This window comes from Mycena indigotica, assembly GCF_014461135.1.
Source record: "Mycena indigotica strain 171206Taipei chromosome Unknown Mind.scaff0006, whole genome shotgun sequence".
Taxonomy (NCBI): Eukaryota; Fungi; Basidiomycota; class Agaricomycetes; order Agaricales; family Mycenaceae; genus Mycena; species Mycena indigotica.
Genome location: NW_023503005.1, coordinates 4,344,955 through 4,364,733, shown reverse-complemented (window position 1 = coordinate 4,364,733; position 19,779 = coordinate 4,344,955). Strand labels below are relative to the sequence as shown.

General features: G+C 49.3%; 8 protein-coding genes across 8 annotated transcripts; 6 read left to right on the top strand and 2 right to left on the bottom strand.

Annotated features, from left to right (window-relative positions):
• Positions 1-1,219: 1,219 nt before the first annotated feature.
• Positions 1,220-2,614, top strand: MIND_00781200 (F-box domain-containing protein; the record flags this gene model as incomplete). The annotated part of the gene is made up of 1 exon (XM_037364500.1): positions 1,220-2,614. The coding sequence occupies one exon, from the start codon at positions 1,220-1,222 to the stop codon at positions 2,612-2,614; it is 1,395 nt and encodes a 464-aa protein (XP_037220144.1).
• Positions 2,615-3,061: 447 nt separating this feature from the next.
• Positions 3,062-4,228, bottom strand: MIND_00781100 (uncharacterized protein; the record flags this gene model as incomplete). The annotated part of the gene is made up of 4 exons (XM_037364499.1): positions 3,062-3,290; positions 3,338-3,417; positions 3,472-3,640; positions 3,693-4,228. 4 exons carry the CDS (start codon positions 4,226-4,228, stop codon positions 3,062-3,064), a joined length of 1,014 nt encoding a protein of 337 aa, XP_037220143.1.
• A 3,503-nt stretch (positions 4,229-7,731) lies between these two features.
• MIND_00781000 (F-box domain-containing protein) lies at positions 7,732-9,741 on the top strand (the record flags this gene model as incomplete). The annotated part of the gene is made up of 3 exons (XM_037364498.1): positions 7,732-7,976; positions 8,025-9,378; positions 9,424-9,741. 3 exons carry the CDS (start codon positions 7,732-7,734, stop codon positions 9,739-9,741), a joined length of 1,917 nt encoding a protein of 638 aa, XP_037220142.1.
• Positions 9,742-9,856: 115 nt separating this feature from the next.
• MIND_00780900 (F-box domain-containing protein) lies at positions 9,857-11,335 on the top strand (the record flags this gene model as incomplete). The annotated part of the gene is made up of 1 exon (XM_037364497.1): positions 9,857-11,335. The coding sequence occupies exon 1, from the start codon at positions 9,920-9,922 to the stop codon at positions 11,333-11,335; it is 1,416 nt and encodes a 471-aa protein (XP_037220141.1). The 5' UTR covers positions 9,857-9,919.
• Positions 11,336-11,814: 479 nt separating this feature from the next.
• Positions 11,815-13,743, top strand: MIND_00780800 (uncharacterized protein; the record flags this gene model as incomplete). The annotated part of the gene is made up of 3 exons (XM_037364496.1): positions 11,815-11,930; positions 11,975-13,379; positions 13,426-13,743. The coding sequence occupies 3 exons, from the start codon at positions 11,815-11,817 to the stop codon at positions 13,741-13,743; spliced, it is 1,839 nt and encodes a 612-aa protein (XP_037220140.1).
• Positions 13,744-14,005: 262 nt separating this feature from the next.
• On the top strand, positions 14,006-16,140 carry MIND_00780700 (F-box domain-containing protein; the record flags this gene model as incomplete). Its single annotated transcript, XM_037364495.1, has 4 exons — positions 14,006-14,247; positions 14,295-15,654; positions 15,716-15,772; positions 15,826-16,140. The coding sequence occupies 4 exons, from the start codon at positions 14,006-14,008 to the stop codon at positions 16,138-16,140; spliced, it is 1,974 nt and encodes a 657-aa protein (XP_037220139.1).
• Positions 16,141-16,210: 70 nt separating this feature from the next.
• On the bottom strand, positions 16,211-17,360 carry MIND_00780600 (uncharacterized protein; the record flags this gene model as incomplete). The annotated part of the gene is made up of 6 exons (XM_037364494.1): positions 16,211-16,240; positions 16,290-16,479; positions 16,535-16,614; positions 16,658-16,826; positions 16,872-17,141; positions 17,191-17,360. 6 exons carry the CDS (start codon positions 17,358-17,360, stop codon positions 16,211-16,213), a joined length of 909 nt encoding a protein of 302 aa, XP_037220138.1.
• Positions 17,361-18,371: 1,011 nt separating this feature from the next.
• MIND_00780500 (uncharacterized protein) lies at positions 18,372-19,267 on the top strand (the record flags this gene model as incomplete). Its single annotated transcript, XM_037364493.1, has 5 exons — positions 18,372-18,500; positions 18,632-18,956; positions 19,016-19,041; positions 19,091-19,157; positions 19,212-19,267. 5 exons carry the CDS (start codon positions 18,372-18,374, stop codon positions 19,265-19,267), a joined length of 603 nt encoding a protein of 200 aa, XP_037220137.1.
• Between the last annotated feature and the right edge of the window lie 512 nt (positions 19,268-19,779).

The following is a 19,779-nucleotide window of genomic DNA, read 5'->3' as shown; positions in this document are numbered from 1 at the left end:
GTCTCTTGTATAATAAGATGTGCATCGGTCGTTGCTCAGCTGTATCTGCATAAATATGCCCATGTTAACTAGCAGACTAAGCTAGAGTGTGCTCAAGTGGCGGAGGCCCATCAAGCTTAACCGTCTCCTCCGACTCCGAGACAACAAATTTGATGTATTCGCGAGTTGAGAGGCTGTCGAAACATTAAAGGTAAGAAAATTCGGTCGAATGAGGCTCACTAGAGAATTCTACAAACCTTACAGCGGGGCTCTGAATATCAATAGTGCGAAAACATCTTTGTGAGAGATTTGTTCCGCGTCAACTGCGTCGGCATATACCCCGTCAAGTTATAGAAGAAGGCGGTTCGCAAGATTGACAAAAGCCCCAATGGTTTTGGCCCTGGTGCCAGATGCTTCCGAACACTACCCAAAAGAAATGCCAATGGTCGAATTCGCACATCGTCAAACAGCGAAGTGGCTTCGAATTGCAATGGATGGAGAAGAAATGAGTAGTCGTCGACGTGATGAATAAGCCCTCATCGCAGAACGCGGAGATTCGGCATCTTCGCTCGTCGGGATGACGAGAATGCAAGAGCAATGTGCGGGTTTTCTCTGTCGATAAATCGAGTGTTTTAGGACCATGGACTGTTTCTGTTAAGGATTAGAACTCGGACGTGATGCGACAATGGGAAAGTCTAGTTACCTGCAGACGCTCCCCAACTTGGCAGGCCCTTGGTCGAGTAATTGACTCGCTGCGAATGCTCAGACAGAAGGAGATCTGGGAAATGGTGGATGAGCTAGGGCAGAAAAAAACTAAAAATCGCCTACATATAACACCAGAAAGATTAACGGCCCGTGGGGCCACAAAGATGAATAAGAACAGCGGCGCTGCCCGTTATGGTCTCTACCGAACGCTTGCGTCAGAGTCAGCACACTTGATCTGGATATTGAGATGTAAGCGTGTCATGCAAGAAAGACTACTATGACGGACATTCGGAGGCATGCCAATCGTGCCTTGAAGAAGTCCCTTGTTGAAGGGACATAGACTACTCCAGAATGATTGGATATCAAAGGGTGCCGGGTTGGTTCGTGACGGACGTAGGAAGGAGAAGGAGGGAGAAGGACGATCACACGGTATCCTCGTGGCGTGTGACGTCACGCGTTTATTTTTCTTCTCAATCCCTCGTCAGGCCAGAGTCTTTCAAAGTAAAATATCGACCTGGCGATCCAAGAGAAGCGTATGGCGCTCGTTCAACAGGCGTTGCAAGCAGCTCCCAACAACCAATTCATTCCCTTGCCCACAACACCACTCCCGAATGAGATAATGGCTGAGATATTCGCTCACTGCGTACCAGGCGATGCGAAAATCAACCTACTTGATCCATCAGAATGCCCTCTCCTGCTTCTCAGAATTTGCAGAACATGGCGAAACCTCGCACTCTCGACACCTGTCCTTTGGTCAACACTTTCCTTTGACCTGGAATGCATAGACTCGGTAGAGGAAAGGATCAACGACATCTCACTTGTTGTCGATACTTGGCTGGCCCGCGCACGCCGCCGCCCCTTGATAGTCGGTATCGCCGGACTCTGGTCAGCTGGCTCGGCCTTGGGAGGTCTACGGACAATTCTACGACCGCTGTCGAAAACAATCCACAAGCATTCGCCGAATATTACGCGTCTTATTTGGCGGCTTGCGCATGCGTCAGAAGCAGACTTTTTCATCCCATACCCAATGAACTGGGCACGACTCATTGAGCTTGAACTGGTGCCGCCAGACCTTTATGGCGAGGTGGAGAGTGATGACGCACCTGTCGAAATATTTGCCAACGCACCACTACTCCGCAAGATTTCGATTACAAGGGTCCAAGCTGAAGCCTTCGATCTTCCCTTGGCGCAGTTAACCCACTTGCGTCAGGAGTGTGTATACGCGCACCAATGTCTCCCGATACTCTCTGCACTACCCAAGCTCATCCAGTGCCATCTTTACTCTGTAGACCGCGAGCTAGAGCAAGACCTGCTCCTCTCGATAAAGACATACCCCTCGATCAAACACTTGTCCCTTACCGAAAACCAATGGATTGCCGTACATTCCCCGACGCTCTCAAAAAACATCCTTGGGTTTATGACACTGCCGGCTCTGGAGTCTCTCGATCTGGCCGGGGCAGATCGCATAGATGCCGACCTCCTGGTAGCGTTCTTGAAGCGCTCTTCGCCCCCGTTACGACGGCTTGCATTTCATCCGATTGAAACACTGCAACTCAACTCAATCAAGCCATTCCATCTCCTACCAAGCCTCGAGGAGCTCGAAATCCACCGTCCTTCCCGTCATTTGATTGTGGGCTTTTGCCAGGAACTCGCCTTTAACACGGTCTTACCCCGATTGCGGAGGCTGATTATCCACTCCCATAGCTCGGTCGACGAAATGGACTTCATAGCTGACCAGGTGGGCCACGCTCTTCTGGCACGCGGGAAGCTGGTCAACTTACCACCACTCGACTTACTCAGGCTGATTGTGCCGGTCGATTTCGGTGAGACAAACCTAGCCAAGATGAGCTCTGCATTGGTTACTTTGGCGGGGCTCAAGGAGCATGGGATGAATGTATATCTCGGAACGGATGAGCTCTCCGCAATATAACTTCTTTTTCTGACTTGGACAAGGACATCATGTGGAATGTTGTATTGTATCAGCGGACGCGTTTTTGGAAGTATGTATAGCATGTATGTATAGCATGTATGTATGTAATGATGTATGTCCCCAAAATTCTGCCTAGCCATTGCAAACAATTCGTCGCTCGATTCAAAACTTTGACCCCGGCAACATAAAACGCGCTGATGATTCGACTTGCAACTGATATCACCAATGATCATGAAGTGTCTTGGAAACACCCAGATTCGGACTCGTAGTTAGGATGTGGTACAAACGTACAAACTGGGGACAGGACCAAAACTAGGCTCATTGGCCTTCGCCACGAGTTAAGGATTCCGTTTTTCTGTAATTGTCGACTGTCGAATCTTCCTAACAAGTTCAGTGCAGTGAGACCTAGTGAGATGGCAAGGAGGGAAGCTGCTACAAGTATGGGATCTACGGAGAACCATGATTCCGACGCAGACACTTGCATCCTCGCATGTCTGCCTGACAGGCGCCAAATTCATGCTGGATGGACCAAAGGCAGCTAGCGCCAATGAGTAGGATGCATGCTACAATGACTCGTGCTACTATGACGAATGTTGCGGATTGCGATAGGAGATCACCGCCATTCGTGGCTTGAAGCATCGAGTAAAGAAATATCGCCGCTGCCGAAAGAGTACTCCTGGACATCAATGAGCGTCGATGAGCAGACAAGTTTAGCTACCATACCAGACAAGTGTTCGAAACCCAAGTGAGAATAGTGCCTCATGTGAAGGATAGAATCTGGTTTGGTTGTCAATCCTACGAGCCTGAGGCAGTAGAGTTCAGTCATGTGATGCTTTTACTTATATGCTCCAGATTACCTTGACGTGCAGAGCATAATGGTAGGTCTTGCACTCATCATTGTCGAGCCAACTGACTAGGAGTCGATTAACAGCGAACCCAACGCCGACTGAACCGATGGCTAGGTATGCGACACTGTACGAGACGGCGTCAGTACTGCCGATGTTTTGCAGTACAGTGTATATAAACCTTTAAGAAGATTAGACTGGGGATTCAGAGACACTCACAAAAAGAAACTTACACGGCGAATATAGACTCAATAGTTGTGTATAACTTCCATGCCGAGACGCTGTCTTCCATCAGAGTCTTCCAGTCCCCTTGTAAGTCTTCGAATTCATTCGAATGAGCTGGGTTGATCGCAAAAGTGCAAAGGTCTAGCATCAGCTGCCCGTTCTGCGGCTGCATGCGAAAGTCTCCAAAGAGCGTGTCTAGCTTCTTCCTATATGTAGTAGCACGGCGAAAGAAAGACAAGAATGCGGTTGAGAGCGCGGTGAAGCCATGTCGAGTCTGCTCAATCACTCGAGCTCGAGCACTAAGTGGAGTCGTCAACAAATTATACGGGTATGCAATTGATTTTGGCTGGAGTGACCTTGAGGCAGTTTGCGGCCCTTGCCGAGTAACGGGGAGGATCGTGCGGACAGACTCGACTGCGCGGATGACTTCTGTGCCATCCCAGTTGCGGACAGTCTTGCGGTGCAACAAATGGGTCGCTGGCAGCACATCCTCATTGGGTTGAGCACGAGTATTGAGGGCGGTAGCGATAGCAGAGCTTTGCATGTCAATGAAGGCGTTGAAGTTTTTGAAATTACTTACTTGATGAAAGTTCACGTCTTAAGGCAAGTATTTTTGCTGTGGCGCCGCTGGCTTTCCTCTTTGGTGCAATGTTACCTTGACAATCTTTGAGACCTTGTAGTTGACGCTAAGAATTGAGAGGATGAGCAAAGAAACACAGGTTAACGACGAAGAACAACGAGGTCACGACGGGCTCTTAGCATTTGAATCCGAGTTATAGTTAGAGGCCCACACACCATTTCGTTGAGCTGATGGTTATTGTTGGAAGAAGGCGAACCTGACAGGCATACTGACTGGCCTGGGTACCACACGGCGGTCTTGTTACGGCTGGGAGCAGCTTCAAGACGTGTGCCACAATCCGTAGCACGGGCATCATTAATGAGCCTGCATCTTGAACATATTTATATTGCACAGATACTTCTGCGCCGCCAGGGAGGTGTTGTTGCTCCTTATGCCGAGCAAGGCATTCGCCGTCTTGACTGTGTCAGACTGTGTCGCTGTCACGTTTGACACCGTGACAGCGGAGATCTCTAAATCGTCTTCCAACTCTCACTTTGCTTCGCTTGATGTTGTATTCTCATTGTGCTCATTCTGGTCGGATGTGTATGAGTCTGAGATAATGTGAGTCCATCAATATGGCACCGTACTGAATGCCGAGGCTTACTCCTTGTTTCCAACTTGGAGTCTATGTATTCCAATAGATTCCAATTGTGTCGTTGGCCAGTGTGGTTTACGATGTGTTATCCTCTCTGCTGTTGTTTCTCTGCTTGCTTGAAGCTATTATTAGAGGTAGCATGTCTTGACACTATCGTCTGGGGAACCTACCGCTCACAAAATGAACAAAGACGGAACAATAAGCTGGTTTCGACAGTGTTCTTGGTAGGCTTTCGTCAGACATACAACGCCAACACAGTTATTTAAACCCTCTAGGCTCCGTATACTTCTTCACTCAAATACGCCTTCCACATTTACAGCAACAACAAATTCAACAGCCCCGACAAGCCTCCACCATGTCCACTCATACGGAATGCAGCCTCCACTTCTTCCGTCTATACCCTTTTCCGTGGGATCCGAATATGCGCCAGGAAGAACGCGTCGGTTATTCGTTGGAACCTGTACCCCTCTAACCGCAAAGATGATAGGTCAAGATTGATGTCGAGCGTCGCGAAATCGTCCGACCCAATACCAGTGTGAATTCACCGAGTTGCTGGGGAATCTTTTATGACCCTCAACTTGGCCGAGCCACATTTTTCCCTCCGCCGACAGTGGCTGTGGTACCGCAGGCCACTGTCCTCCGAAAGCAACGTCATGGGGCGCGCTCAGTGCGAGGTACTTCATCTATGTTGGATGTAGAATTTTATACCTCAAAACGACCTGCATCGCATCGGCCCTCAACCGGATGTATGTGGTACGAGTATCCATATCCGACCATTCCTGTGGCTCCATTGAACATGGCCGACTTGCACACTCCCCGCGATATCATGATTCGCGCTGCGATAGAATCAAAAACTCGGAGTCCTTCCCAAATCAATGACGATCTTGCTACTTTGAAGAAAAGGAAAGATGATGGTGATGACGATCGCCGGAGCTACACCTTTGAACTGACATTCGATAGCGCAAGGACTGCATTATGTTCTAATGGTATGTATTTGTACTTGTTCTAGAATGACGCTAACTAATGATAATTCAGGATGCTTCACCATCCCAGTCTGGACAAATCATCGAAGAGCGATGCTTGAGGTTACTTCTAGACACAGGTTCGTGTTGACACAATACCGCCAAAGATTCAGGCTTAATTTCGATTAGCCTGCCCAGTGACGTACGGTTGTGTATCCAGATTCTGAATTTTGTTTATTAAACACATTCTATCAGCTGGGTCTACACCCGACAGACCAAAATCCTGAATTTAACCAGGAATAAACAGAAATCGCTACGACCAGATGACCCTAGTTACGTTGTTGACCAGCCGTTGCCTCGGCCGAAGGGCGCACGCTTCTATACTGGTGATATCACTGAGATATCAAGCAGTGTCGAGGAACTCAGATTTGCCGACAAGTTCACTGCGTGTAATCCTTTCTTGGTTGCTTAGGATTTCGTCCTAATCTTTGTAGGGTTCAAACTCTATCAGGGCTTTGCCCGCATCATTAAAGAAGGCGCGAGAGATGCCTTTCAAATCGACGATCTTCGATTCGCGCTATGCGTGGCTGCTACCATTGAAAAATCCCCAGAGCAGATGGACGGCATCCTGGGGATGGCTCAAAAGTACGTAAACTTCTGCAACGACCTGATTATACTGATTATTCCAGAGCAATGAGCTTCGGAGACGTTCAAACAAGCGATGCGAGTCAATTGTTTCTCAACTTTCTACACATCTAATTTTCTGCAAGCTCTTTGCATTCAAGTTCAGTCAAGAAGAGGGCCTATCTGGCGTGAGTCGATTTACTTTATATATTTATTGTGACAGAACTCTTCCAGCCCCCGAGCTTCAAGATAGCACTTGGCGATGATGAAGAGTAGGTCCCAGCTATCATCCGACAACAAGGACTACAATAACGTGTTTTAGCTCCAGCTGGCTTATCATCGATAGCCTCGCCAGTGATACCTCCATAAAACACATGGTGCCTCATCTTGATTGGTCTGTGTGGACGTATACAATCAAAACCATGCGATATGGCTGGATATTCAATGTTTTTGGTTTTACTACACCTTCTGAAACCCATCTCGTCGTGTACAACGACAGACCACATTGTGTTCCGTTTATGCTGGATACTGGTCAGTCGAATAATTTATTGCTCACGTCGCAACTGAAGTGCATGTTAGCCTCCGTACTCACCTACCTTCCAACACAGTTATTCGACGCGCTGGTCAAAGAAATGGATGCGAGTGTTACTCCAAGTGGTCTGGTCTACTGCAGTAGCAAGCCGGATCATGTCGCAAAGCTAAAAAGGACTCCCCTAACCATCAATTTTGAAAAGTGCTCCATCCCAGTCGGTGGTTTGGACACGTTCTTGATGGAAGGCCAGGGTCCAACAGAAGACACAAAATACTGTGCTTTCAAAGTAGGGTGCCTCTCCACGCATGCCTCATCGACGTCTGAGCCACTGGAAATCTCCATTTTCGGAAATGTGGGTGGACATCTCTTTGTACACCGAGTTTGATTTCTCACTTACATGTAGCTATTCCTTCGCAAATTTGTCGTGGAATTCCAGTATCTTAGCAATATTTCAAACATCGGTCGGATGCGCATGGCCCTGAGGGAATAGATACCATGTGTGCTACTCGATATTGCAATCACATCATATTTGTTGTTGATCCATCTGATCGAATCACGAACGCGCCGGACTCTTGTCAACGACATTTGTGTTGACACATCTCTCCTTCTACGTGCACGGGCGTTGCAGCCATCCGCTAGAGCTGTGATAATAAGAGGCGGAGGTCGCTATTCTTGTGAGAACTTCAGTTTCCTCTACAACTGAATTCGAGTCGACATGACCCGCATTGTGCTCAGACAGGCTATGGAGCAAGCGACGACTTCTGACGTCAAAACACTCGAAAGCCTGAACCACGATGTGCTGCTCATGATATTTGAGCGGTTGCCCTACGCTGAACGCGTGAAGTTGGCTACATTGTCTCGACGGCTTCGAGCCGTTCTTCTTCCCGTCATATATCGGAGGTTGGGGTGGGCTCCAGGTCTCGTTGACTTTCCACCGCAAAGAATTCTGCCATTTACCCAGTACGTGACAGTCGACATTCCCAACGCTTGCTAATGGTGACCAATTAGAGTGTTCACACTGGCTGGACATAATATCCGTCGTTTCACCCCAGCCCAACATGCAACCATCGCATCTCAATTCCGAGAGGCATTCCCTATCATGAAATCTCTGCATACCTTCATCCTGGGCGGAAATGTCGCAGATGGGTTGTGGTCGGAGTTACTCGATGCCTTTGCCGCGTTGTCCAACCCAATCGACCTTGTAGTTCACGCTCACTGGCAGCCGGACGACGAAGAGGCGGAACCAATAAAATTGGAACCAAGAACAACAACAACGCTGCCTCTACGCCGCTTTTCCTTCACTGTCCCCTTCATTTTCGATGTGTTGGACAACGAAATAGCCCGTAGGCTGCCTGATATACTTGAATCCGAGACGGAGAACGTCCGCACGATTCTGGCCGCGTCCTTATCAACGATGGCCAAAGTCGAGATTCCTGGAGAGCTCATATCGGCTCTGGATGGCCCAGTTTGGACATCGTTGACAGAATTATATCTTAACGGTCTTTGGCCGTTCTCCGATGCTGTAGAAGGAAATTCCCCAGTTGCTGGGCCCTCTCTAGAGCACACTTCGTCAACACAATCGGGTGTTGTGGCTTTGACAAGTTCCGTCGAGTCTCCCGACACCGCGAAGGATCCTTCCGTACCAACAGAGGGCCCTCCGCCTTCACCTGCGATATCAAAGGCGGAGAATGAACCAAATCCAGTTCAGGTACTTGGAGTCTCTTCGACGCCTGACACCGCCACGAGCACGTCGTCCGAAGCCCTCCCATCGTCAACAGTCGTAGAATCCCCCTTAATTCCATCACCCGCAACAACCAATCCGCCAGAAAACGCCCACCAGTCACCTTCTCCTTCATCGGCCAAGACTTCTCCGCTTTTGTCGATACTAGAGAGGCTGCCCAACCTTCGCATTCTGAATATGATGCTTGTGTTCCACCAGGATGATGGCCCAGATTCCCGACCGCCAATCTGCATAGCTGACAGGTTGCCCTCACCTCCATTTCTTCAGCATCTTACCAAATTTCAAGCGACCTGTCTCCCGAATGACGACCGAATCATTGACTTTCTTCCCCCGAACTTAGAAACACTTTCTTTGCGGAGATACCCGTTCTGGTTGGAGGATGGGATGCTGCGGATATTGGCTACGCCGCTGACGATTTTCAATCTACTGAAACGGGCTGAATTCTCGGCTTTAACGACGCTAAAATTCTGGTACCTAATCAGCACAAAAGAGGAGTTAGAGCACGAGGAAACGCTATTGGACCTTCTCCCCAAACTATTTCCCCTTGTCCAGGACCTAGAGTTCAGCCGAAGGTGGGACCATGGTGCACCTCTGCTAGAAGGGTGTCAGTGGAACCCGATGGTGCGCAATGCGGATGCGTTTTGTTTTGTTTTGACCAGTTTTCAGCCTATCGTCTGCGACTTCTTTCCTCGCTTCAAGCATCTTGAGTCGATTTTATTCGATCCCGACCTACCGGAACGCGATGGCTGGCCGCCAGAGTCGTACCCGTCAAGTGATTTCCGTGAAATGGTCGGTCGACTCCATGGCATGGCGGGGGAGATTGTCAATGCCGCACCCTGGGTCAAGAGCATTGGGATGTATCGGGAATTTGGTAGTAACGAGGACCTATACTGGGAAATATGGGGTGTTGTTCCTGCTCCAGACGGCAGAGTCGCTCTGGATCGGCCGCCACCACCAATTGTCAATTCGATATTTTATCCATAGCTTATAACTTAAGTCGTTGTAAGTTGAACGAAGTTCGCTACATCTATCTGCTTCAAATTCGAATAATCTAAAGCTAGCTTCTTCGTATATGATCTCATGACCATGACGTCTCGCGTTTGTTTCTCCCACTCTCTCTCGTCACCTGCGCAAAGTCAAGCGAAGGATTGACGAGAAACGCATGAAGCTTTTTCAACCCACAGCCCAGGCGTTTCAGGACTTAGCTCCTTCTATCGGGGCAACAGCCAACAACCAAATACCACTCCCGAACGAAATAATGGCCGCGATATTCGCCCACTGCATCCCAAATGACCCTATGGTCAATTTAGTTGACCCAAAGCAATATCCACTACTTCTTCTTGGGATTTGCAAGGCATGGCAACACCTCGCACTCTCGACACCTGCTCTTTGGTCGACGCTTTATTTTGATCTGGATTACATAGCCTCAAAATCGGTAGATGGAAGGCTCGGTAACATCCCCCTCGTTGTAGATGCCTGGTTAACCCGCGCACGCCGCCGTCTCTTGACTGTCGGTATGGCTGGACTCTGGTGGCCATGGACCTACTCCGAGTCGGCCACGGGGGAGTCCCACATGATGAGGCGGCGGCTGTTGGAAATAATCCAAAAGCATTCGCCGAATATAAGACATCTTGTTTGGCGCCTCGCACACACGCCGGAAGCGGTCCTCTTCAAACAGTATCCAATGGACTGGGGGAACCTTGTTGAACTCGAACTTGTATCACCAGGCCCTTATGACGAACTCGAGTTGAGGGGTTACGATGACCCCATCGAGGTATTTGCTAACGCACCACTACTCCGCAAGATATCGTTCACAAAAGTCCACCCTGAAGTTTTCGACCTGCCTTGGGCGCAGTTGACACACTTGAGCCACGAGTGCATATACGCGCACCAATGCCTACCAGTTCTCTCGGCACTACCCAGTCTTGTCCATTGCCAACTTCAATCTGGAGACCGCGAGCTCGAGCAAGACCTGCTCCTCTCGATAAATACATACTCCTCAATCAAACAGTTGTCCCTTATCGAACACGAATGGATTGCCGTACATTCACCGACGCTCTCAAAAAACATCCTTGGGTTTATGACGCTGCCGGCTCTAGACTCTCTTGATCTTACCGGGGCAGATCGCATTGATGCCGACCTCTTGGTAGCGTTCTTGGAGCGCTCTTCGGCCCCGTTACGACGGCTTGCATTCCACCCATGCAAATCACAGCACCTTGCCTCAATCAAGCCGTTCCATCTCCTGCCACACCTCGAGGAGCTTGAAATCCACCGTCCTTCCCGTCATTTAACTGCGGGCATTTGCCAGGAACTCGCCTCCAACAAGTTCTTGCCCCGATTGCTGAGCTTGATTCTCCACTCACCCAGTTCGGTCCGTGAAATGGACTTCATAGCCGATCAGGTTGGCCACGCTCTTCTGGCCCGGGAGAAACTCGTTAGGCCACCTCTCAAATCACTCAGGCTGGTTGTACCGATGGATTATGGCGACACGAGCATGACAAAGATGAGTTCTGCACTGGTTAACCTGGTGGGACTACAGGAGGAGAGCGGGACCAAGGTATATGTCAAGTATATGTGATTGATGTTATATAGCGTACATGGTTTGCAAGTATTCTGGCATTGTTTCAGCTACGCGCGTGATTTGAGGCGCATTGTTGTTGAAGGGGTGACTTTCTAGCTATAGGCTGCTATAGGCAACTTGAGAAATTGTTTACGTGTCACGATGTGACATTCTTTCTCTGTGCGACGATGTTCAAGTTTGTGCGAGTCCAAATCACAGACTCGAGCCTACGCTATCTGTACGCTCCCTCAATCTCATTGTTACCAAACTAAGAAGTTCGAATAAGATCAACGACCACACCCACAACAACTTGACAGCAGCCGTCATCCAACACATTCCATTTTCGCGCAACTAGAGCTATCAAAGCTCAAATAGCTCGTATCGTGCACAGAGAAACGGGGTCTTCAACTCATTCGAGGGTCCGAAGCTTGGTCGACCTTAACGACGATGTCCTGTTCTTGATTTTCGACTTGTTGGACTACAATTCGCGACTGGACATGTCCTATGCATCCTCCCGCTGTCGGGAGGCTCTTTTGCCGCACATATTCAGAGCAATCAGATGTGCCCCCGCCGTCCACGACTTCCCCTCACGGAAACTTTGGCCATATGCTCAGTGCGTCTCATCTTTTCTTTCCAAGACTCGTCTAATGTTGGCAGAACCTTCTTGCTCTCCGGAAACAAAATCCTCGACTTCACGTCCACCATGTACGAAGATATCGCAGCGCAAATTCGCGAGGGGCTCGTTGGGATGAAGCAGCTCAAGACATTCATTGTTGAAAGCAATGTCATTAGTGGTCTGTGGTCCGAGCTGCTGGACGCATTTTCCGTTTTGTCTACTCCATGTCATCTTTGCCTCCGATCTCATTGGGACCCCCCTTACGCGGATTACGCGTCACTCATGCTGGAGCCAAGGAAAGCCGCGCTCCCGTTCAACGAGTTTACTTTCCCCTTTGCATTCGTCTCCGATAAAGAAGGGAATGTTGCCCGAAGAACGCCCGCGACTTGGGTACCTGAGCTCAACAACGTCCGCACCATACTTGTTGCAGCTCACACCACACTCGAATCTGTCTGGATCCCTGGAGAACTTTTTCCTGCGATGCAATACACAACTTGGAATGCTCTCACAGAGTTGTATCTCTATGGGCTATGGCCGGTCTTTGGCAACAATCCTCCTCTGCTTATACCGCGAACAGAGTCGAAATCTCGCTCCACCTCCCCCACATCGATACCAAAACACATTTCTGCTGATGTTTCCTCGGCCACGGAAAGCCTAGCAGAAATCTCAACTTCTGTGTCAGTTGATGCGTCGCGGCTTCCTCTACCGACCGAAACCGATAGTATACCTTCTGCGAAATCTCGCTCCGCTTCCCCCACACTAGTAGCAGAGCGTCTTACAACCGATATTTCCTCTGTCGCCGAGAACGATGCCGCATCTCCTTCATTACCTATTCTGGACACGAATTCGGCTCGGCAACCTGACGAATTCGTGCATTTGCCACCTCCACCGGCAGGCGAGGTGGAAACTGAATCGCCTACAACCCTCGCCACAGCCACATCAATTCGCTCTCCGGTTCTAGTGATGCTAGAAGCTATGCCAAATCTACGTATTCTGGACATGAGTATGGTGCATCAAGCTGACGATCCTGAGCCTCCAGGAATGGTGATATGCTCACCAGATGCCCCGCCAAGCTCCCCTTCTACATTTCTTCGCCATCTCAATACGGCCCAACTCACTTCGGTGTCAATGCAAGATCGCACTGTTGAATTCCTTCCCGCCTCCCTGAAGAGTCTTTCACTCACTCGAACCCCATATATGCTTTCTCCGAACGCCCATCGGACACCGCAAACGCCATCTAGTCTGCTGGCCATGCTCAAGAAGGTCGATTTTCCCAGTCTTCTGAGTCTTAAAATCTGGTATGCCATCTTGTCGCCGGATGAACTCGCCCACGAGAAAGCCTTGCTGGAGTTCCTCCCGACAGCATTCCCCTTGCTGGAACAGCTTGAGCTCTGCAGACGATGGGATGCTATGGCAATTTCGCTTGAAGGGCGTTGGGACCCCGTCGTATGTTTGTTATGCGAGTTCAAGCTGATGTTTGACCTAGTTTTAGCCCATCGCAAAAAGACTGGTGTCGCAGTTCAAAAATCTGCGGCTGTTTAATTTCGACCCACATCCCCCCGAGCGCGTCGGATGGCCACCCGCGCTGCATCCGACGAGTGAGTTCCGCGAGTTTGTAGGCCGTTTACATGCGATGGCAGAGGAGATTGTGAATGCGGCGCCGTGGATCTGGGAAATTGGCATATTTCGCGAATATGGCTTGGACCCGGAGTTGTACTGGGAGTGGTGGAATGTTGTGCCTGGTCCGGACGGAAAGGTGGGGTTGGATCGTCCGCCGCCACCAATCAACGACTCGATATTTTATCCTTAGATGTGCCAATTCGTTCTCCATTTTGAACAAAATATATGTACGGCTTCACTCATCAACTTGGAATGTACTATCTGTCAATACTATTTTTCAGCCTCGAGCACGATGCTGGGCCGAGTTTGTTGACAAGGATTGTCACGCCGTGACAATCGGCGTGACAATCCTATTCCTCTCGACGACAACGAGCAAAAAATGGATCAACACTATGCCCACGCCCACACCAAATTGACACCAGCTGTCACCTATTGTTATTCGACATCAAGGAATGGCCCGCATTGTGCGCAAAGAGGTAGAGGAGTCTAGCACCCCGCTGGCTAGAAACTTGGTCGACCTCAACGACGATGTGCTTCTGATCATTTTCGAGTATCTGAATCATGAGGATAGACTGAAAGTCTCGACTCTGTGCCAGCGTCTCCGAGTAGCCCTTCTCCCCCGAATATTTCGCGCTGTGGGATGGGCATCTGTCGCTTCCGACTTCCCCCCGCGTGAACTTTGGTCATTCGTACAGTAAGTGGTGCATTCTTCTCTCAATCAATCCCGGTTGACACTTGTAGAATCTTCTCAGTTTCCGGCTACGAGATTCCTGAATTTACACCACCAATTCGCCAAGATATTGTGGCTCAAATTCGCGCAGCCTTTGCTGGAATGAAACGTCTAACGACAGTAATTATCGACGACATCAAAGGTGGTTTGTGGCCCGAGCTATTGGACGCGTTTTCGATGTTGCCCTCTGCATGCTATCTAGAACTGGGGTCTCACTGGGAGCCGAGGCAGGAAGACGAAGCATATACTGTGTTGAGACCAAGAAGAAGATCCATCCCTCTGGCCAGCTTCAGATTTCCGTTCCCATTTGTCTATGCCACTGTGCAAGATGCTGAACAGGCGGCTCGGCGACGACCTCCAGGTTTGGATCATGAAATACACAACATCCGTACCATACTCGCCACAGCCGCCGAAACACTATCTTTCGTCTACCTCCCAGGCGAAATTTTTCCCGCCATGCATGGCTCGACCTGGAGCGCTCTTACCGAGCTATTTCTCGAGGGCTTGTGGCCTGTTGAGAAGACATCGGGTCCGATAGTGAAAGCCCCAAGTATTCCTCCTCGAGAACCATTTTCTCAACCCAGGCCAAGGCAGCCAGCGGAGCCAGCTGATGAACATCCCTCCGTTCATGAGGACGAGTCGGAAGCAGCTGCTCTGGCCGAAATCACACTACCTGTGTCAACATTGGTTTCTCCAACAACCGTCGACGAAAATATTCCGAAGGTTGAGGCGTTTATTCTACCATCAAAGGGCAGCAAGACCACAGAAGGGGAGGTGGTTTCTGAATCATCGACGGCGGCATTACCAGACGATCTGATCCCCGTGTCTGGCGAAGGGAATGGGCTTTCTGTTACAACCGCATCTAAAACTACAATCAATGAAAGCCCTCCAAGTCCATCCTCCTCATCGCTTTCGACAACACCACGACCCGTGGAGTCACTCGGGGTCCACCCCGATTCCTCCGCCACATCGACTCTATCTTCTTCTGAACACTCGCCACTCTTGTCAATCTTTGAAGCGATGCCGCATCTCCGCATTGTAAAAATGCACCTGGTCCACCAAATGGAGGACCCTAAACCTATGGGCGGAGTAATATGTGCTTCAGATGTCTTGCCGAAGTCCCCGACCACTTTCCTTCGCCATCTCACGCAATTCCAAGTCACCTCACTGTCTCCAAACGACCGCACACTGGAATTTCTGCCAGCCTCATTGGATTTCCTCTCGTTTTCGCGCCATCCATACATGTTGCCTTGGGGAACATTCCGAGCCCAGACTCCTTCAAGTGTGTTGACGCTGCTCAAACGTGCAGCATTTCCGTGTCTGACGACTCTCAAGATATGGTATATGATCGACTCATTGAGTGATATCGAGGTAGAGAGGGACCTGGTGAACCTGGTTCCCGACGCATTTCCGATGTTGCAAACGCTGGAAGTTTGTCGCCAATGGCAAAAGTCTGGCCACTGAACTCAAAGGACGGTGGGACCCAGCTGTACGTTTTTTTTCTCGTCACTCGTCGCCTTGTTTTTCTCAGATTGTTGTCAGCCTGTCGCGAAAAGACTGGTTTCGCGTCTCAAGGACCTTCGAGCATTTTATTTCGACTCTTCCCCTCCGGAACGTCAGGGGAAAAGGCCATATACGTTCATCGACAAAGAAATCGGCGAATATCTGATCCGCCTGCAGGATATGGCAGAAGACATCGTCAGCTCGGCACCGTGGCTCCAACAAATTGCGATGAACACTGAGCGGGGCAGCAACCCGGAGTACTACTGGAGAATCTGGAATGTCGTCCGTGATGTTGACGGGAAAATCACGCTAGAAGATCCTCCCCCAGACATACTCTACAACTACTTTGACTGAATCATGGCCATTGTTTGATGCTGACACCTTTTATTAACCATTACTATGTACAGTACTGTCAGCCCACAAATTATATACGAGTATACGGAGGGAAGGGAATCTGGAACCATTTGTCAAGGACTAGGAGTCCGAAGTAAACGTTTGCACACTCGTGTGTCTGCTTGACAAGCACGGAATTCACGCTGGATAAGCCAAAGGCAGCTCGCACCAGCAAGCAAGATGCACCCCATCATGGCTCGTGCAGCTATGGCAAATGCCGCGGAGTGCGCTACGCGGACCACACCATTGGTAGCTTGGAGAAACGAGTACAGGAATGCTGCGGCTGCACATAGAGTACACCTGGGTAACGATTAGAATCGGTTGACGCATATAATTGATGCTTAAATTGCTTTACCAGAGCAGCGTCCAGAATGCAATCGAGAATAGTACCTCGTGAGAGGGGTAGAGTCTGGATTGGTTGCCGATCCTGCGCGTCTGGGACAGTCAAGCTTAGTAAGGCGATACTATGGGAAATTACCTTGATATGTAACGCATAATGGTAGGTCTTGCACTGATCATTGTTGAGCCAGCTGACAAGGAGCCGACTAACAGCGACACCAACGCCAACTGAGATCAGAGCGAGATATGCGACACAGTACGAGACGGAATCTGTATTGTCGGTGATTTGTATCGAGACATAGATAAACCTTGAAGAAGGTCAGTATGGACAACCCTTGGCAAACCCAGCTTACACAGCAAATGCCGCCTCAATGCCTGCATAGAGGTTCCATGTCGACACCTTGTCTTCCAGTAGGCTCTTCCACTCTTGTTGCAAGTCCTCGTATTCATGCGCAGACGCGGCATTGACTGCATAGCCGCACACATCCAACGCAAATCTGCCGGGCTTGATCACCATCCGTGGGTCCTCGAAGATCTCATCGATTTCTTGCGCGTAGAAAGAGGCATAGTCGATGGGGGAAAACAGGTGCTTCACAATAGATTTGAAGCCAGTTGCTGGAGCACTTGGTGTCGATTAACAAAGGTTTCAACGGAAAAAGAGTTTGGGGATACCTATCAGGAGCAGCGGCCTTGCTAGTCTTGGCGACGGGAATTACTGGTTGGACGGATTGGATGGCACGGGCAAAGTCAGGGAGATGTTGTCGATTGCTCAATCCAGCTTGGGATATCGATGCTTGCCGGGGCTGCACGCGGGTGTCGAGAGCGGTGGAGAGCGAAGTCATTCTCGTTTAGTACTCGCTGTTTCTCGCGAATCACGTCCTTAAGTAGGAGATGGCTCTTATTGTTGCGGCGAGACGGAACGATTCATGGGCATGGAAACTGCGGTATTGTTTTCGTGACAGGTAGAGCTTGAGGGACAACATACATAATAGTAGGACCAGTCATCGATCTGGTTGAACCCACAAGCCGTCGCCGCGGCGGTTAGAAACCAACTGGGCTGAACAATGGATCCCGAATTGAGAGGCGCGATCATGGAGTCGACTGACAGAAGATCGTTGGCAGGAAAGGCATGAGAGAAGTAAGTCTGACCAACCCTTGTGCTCAGAGTGGAGGAGGGAACAAGGAGCAGCTAAAATTAACGTCGCCGCCGAGAGCAGACCAGTGTGACAGCTAGGTGTGACTGTCACTCTCCTGTCACACTCTGCACTCTGCAATATCCGCACTCAAGTTCTGGCCCAATTCTCAAGTGTTTGTTCTTTGCTCAAGCCGCGCTGGCGGTGTACGATGTGACGTCTACATCGTATGCCTATATCTTCCGAATCCCGCTCTCGAAAGTCTGCCTCTGAGTCTGTTTGCACCGCCAGCCTGAGTGACCAGCCCGAATGAGGACAAGACTTCGGGCCTTCCTATTATTGACGCACGGCGTATGAACATGATCAAGATATGGGTGCATGGTCGCTGTCTGTCAGCGGCGTCTACTTGTGCTCTCTGGCGGCGTCAGGCTCGAATCGCCGTGCAACGGGTGCCACGCCTAGTCAATCCCTTGTTCTTGCGGCTATATGTGGCGGTCTTTGTTAGTTCATTTACCTCTGAACAAGGAACACCGTTACATCCTTCTTTTTGCTGGAAATACCTGCTTGCGGCGAACAACTGCACAATGAGATGTGTAAGTGTGTTGTTGCTATGCGTTCTTGAGCAGCCATTGCCAAAAGATGTTGCTTGTTCCCTCTCTTGACAGAGGTTCATATAAATACCGCTACTTTGAACTCTGAACCGCACTTGACTTTCACTGCATGATGATGCCTTCCTCCACCACTGCACTCAACACCAACAACTTGGACGGCTCAGCTTCGGACTCGAAGCTTTGCTTCATCCGCCTGACGCCATTCCTCTGGGATGCAAATATGCGCCATGAGGAGCGCGTAAGTTGTTTCTTTCGCCTTTTCACCCTTCCTTAATGAACGAGTAGGTCAAAATTGATGTCGAGTGACGTGGGGTTATTTGCCCTGATTCGGGAAACGGCGATGGATGGGGAATTTTCTATAGCCCACAGCTTAGACGTGGAGCATTCACCCCCCCGAAGCCACTCAAACGGCTTCATGAAAACCCGTCTGCCGAAGCAAAGTTTTTCAATCGGAACGGTAAAACCACACAGGAGGGCCATACACGAACACCACATTCACGATTCCAGCCTTATGCCGGTGCACGACGACAAATTACTCGGAGATCATGCATCGATCCTGCGGTCACTCAAACGTTGACGGAACTACCAAGAGTCGCCTTAGTCGGATTTTCCCGTGCAGGAGCAGAAGTCAACACGCAGGCTCACTCGGATATAGACACTGACCTGGCGGCTCTTTCGAAGCGCAGTGATGATGGTGTGTAACTTGACTGATGATTTGAACATATTTCAGACTTCTTATTACTTTGAATTTAGTTCAAGGCCTCCATTATGTTCTTATGGTTCATATATCCAATTTCACTGTTTAATCTGATATCTTACTCTTGTTAGGACCTTTCAACGGATGAAAAATCACCGGTCATTAAACAGAACTGCTTCAAATTGCTGCTAGACACAGGTCATTGAATGTGTTGATTTTCTTTCAGTACCACTGTTAACATGCTTGTTTTAGGATGCCCAGTAACGTATGTTCATTGTGATTTGTTCTATCTGTATTCCCTGGACTAACTTACCTCTCAAGATGGCTTTATTCATCTGAGACAAGAATCATAGAAACCAAGCACAATGATTTTGAGTCCACAGAAACTCTTACAAATGCTATGCTTGTTCGTGGAAAAAAGGCACAATACTATAGGGGTGGGGCCCGACTACTGTCACTGAATTCACAGAGAATAGGATTTGCTGATGGGTTTATTACATGTGCATGTCAATTTAACCAAAAACATGCTTGTCTAATACTTGATAGGGCTCCAACTTCATCAGGGTCCAGCACGTCTTGTCAAGAATCAGTATAACAACACATTTTCAACTAGTGACTTCAAATTTGCAGTTTGTACTGCAGCAACAGAGGAAAGAACACCTGTTCAAATGGATGGTATTTTAGGAATGGCACAAAAGTAATGCAAATTCCAACAGTTCAATATTTCAAATCTGATTTCAAATCTTCCTCCAGAGCTATTTCCTTTGGTGTTGCACAGAATAGTGATGTAGGACTTTCTACTGCATTTATTTATGATCAG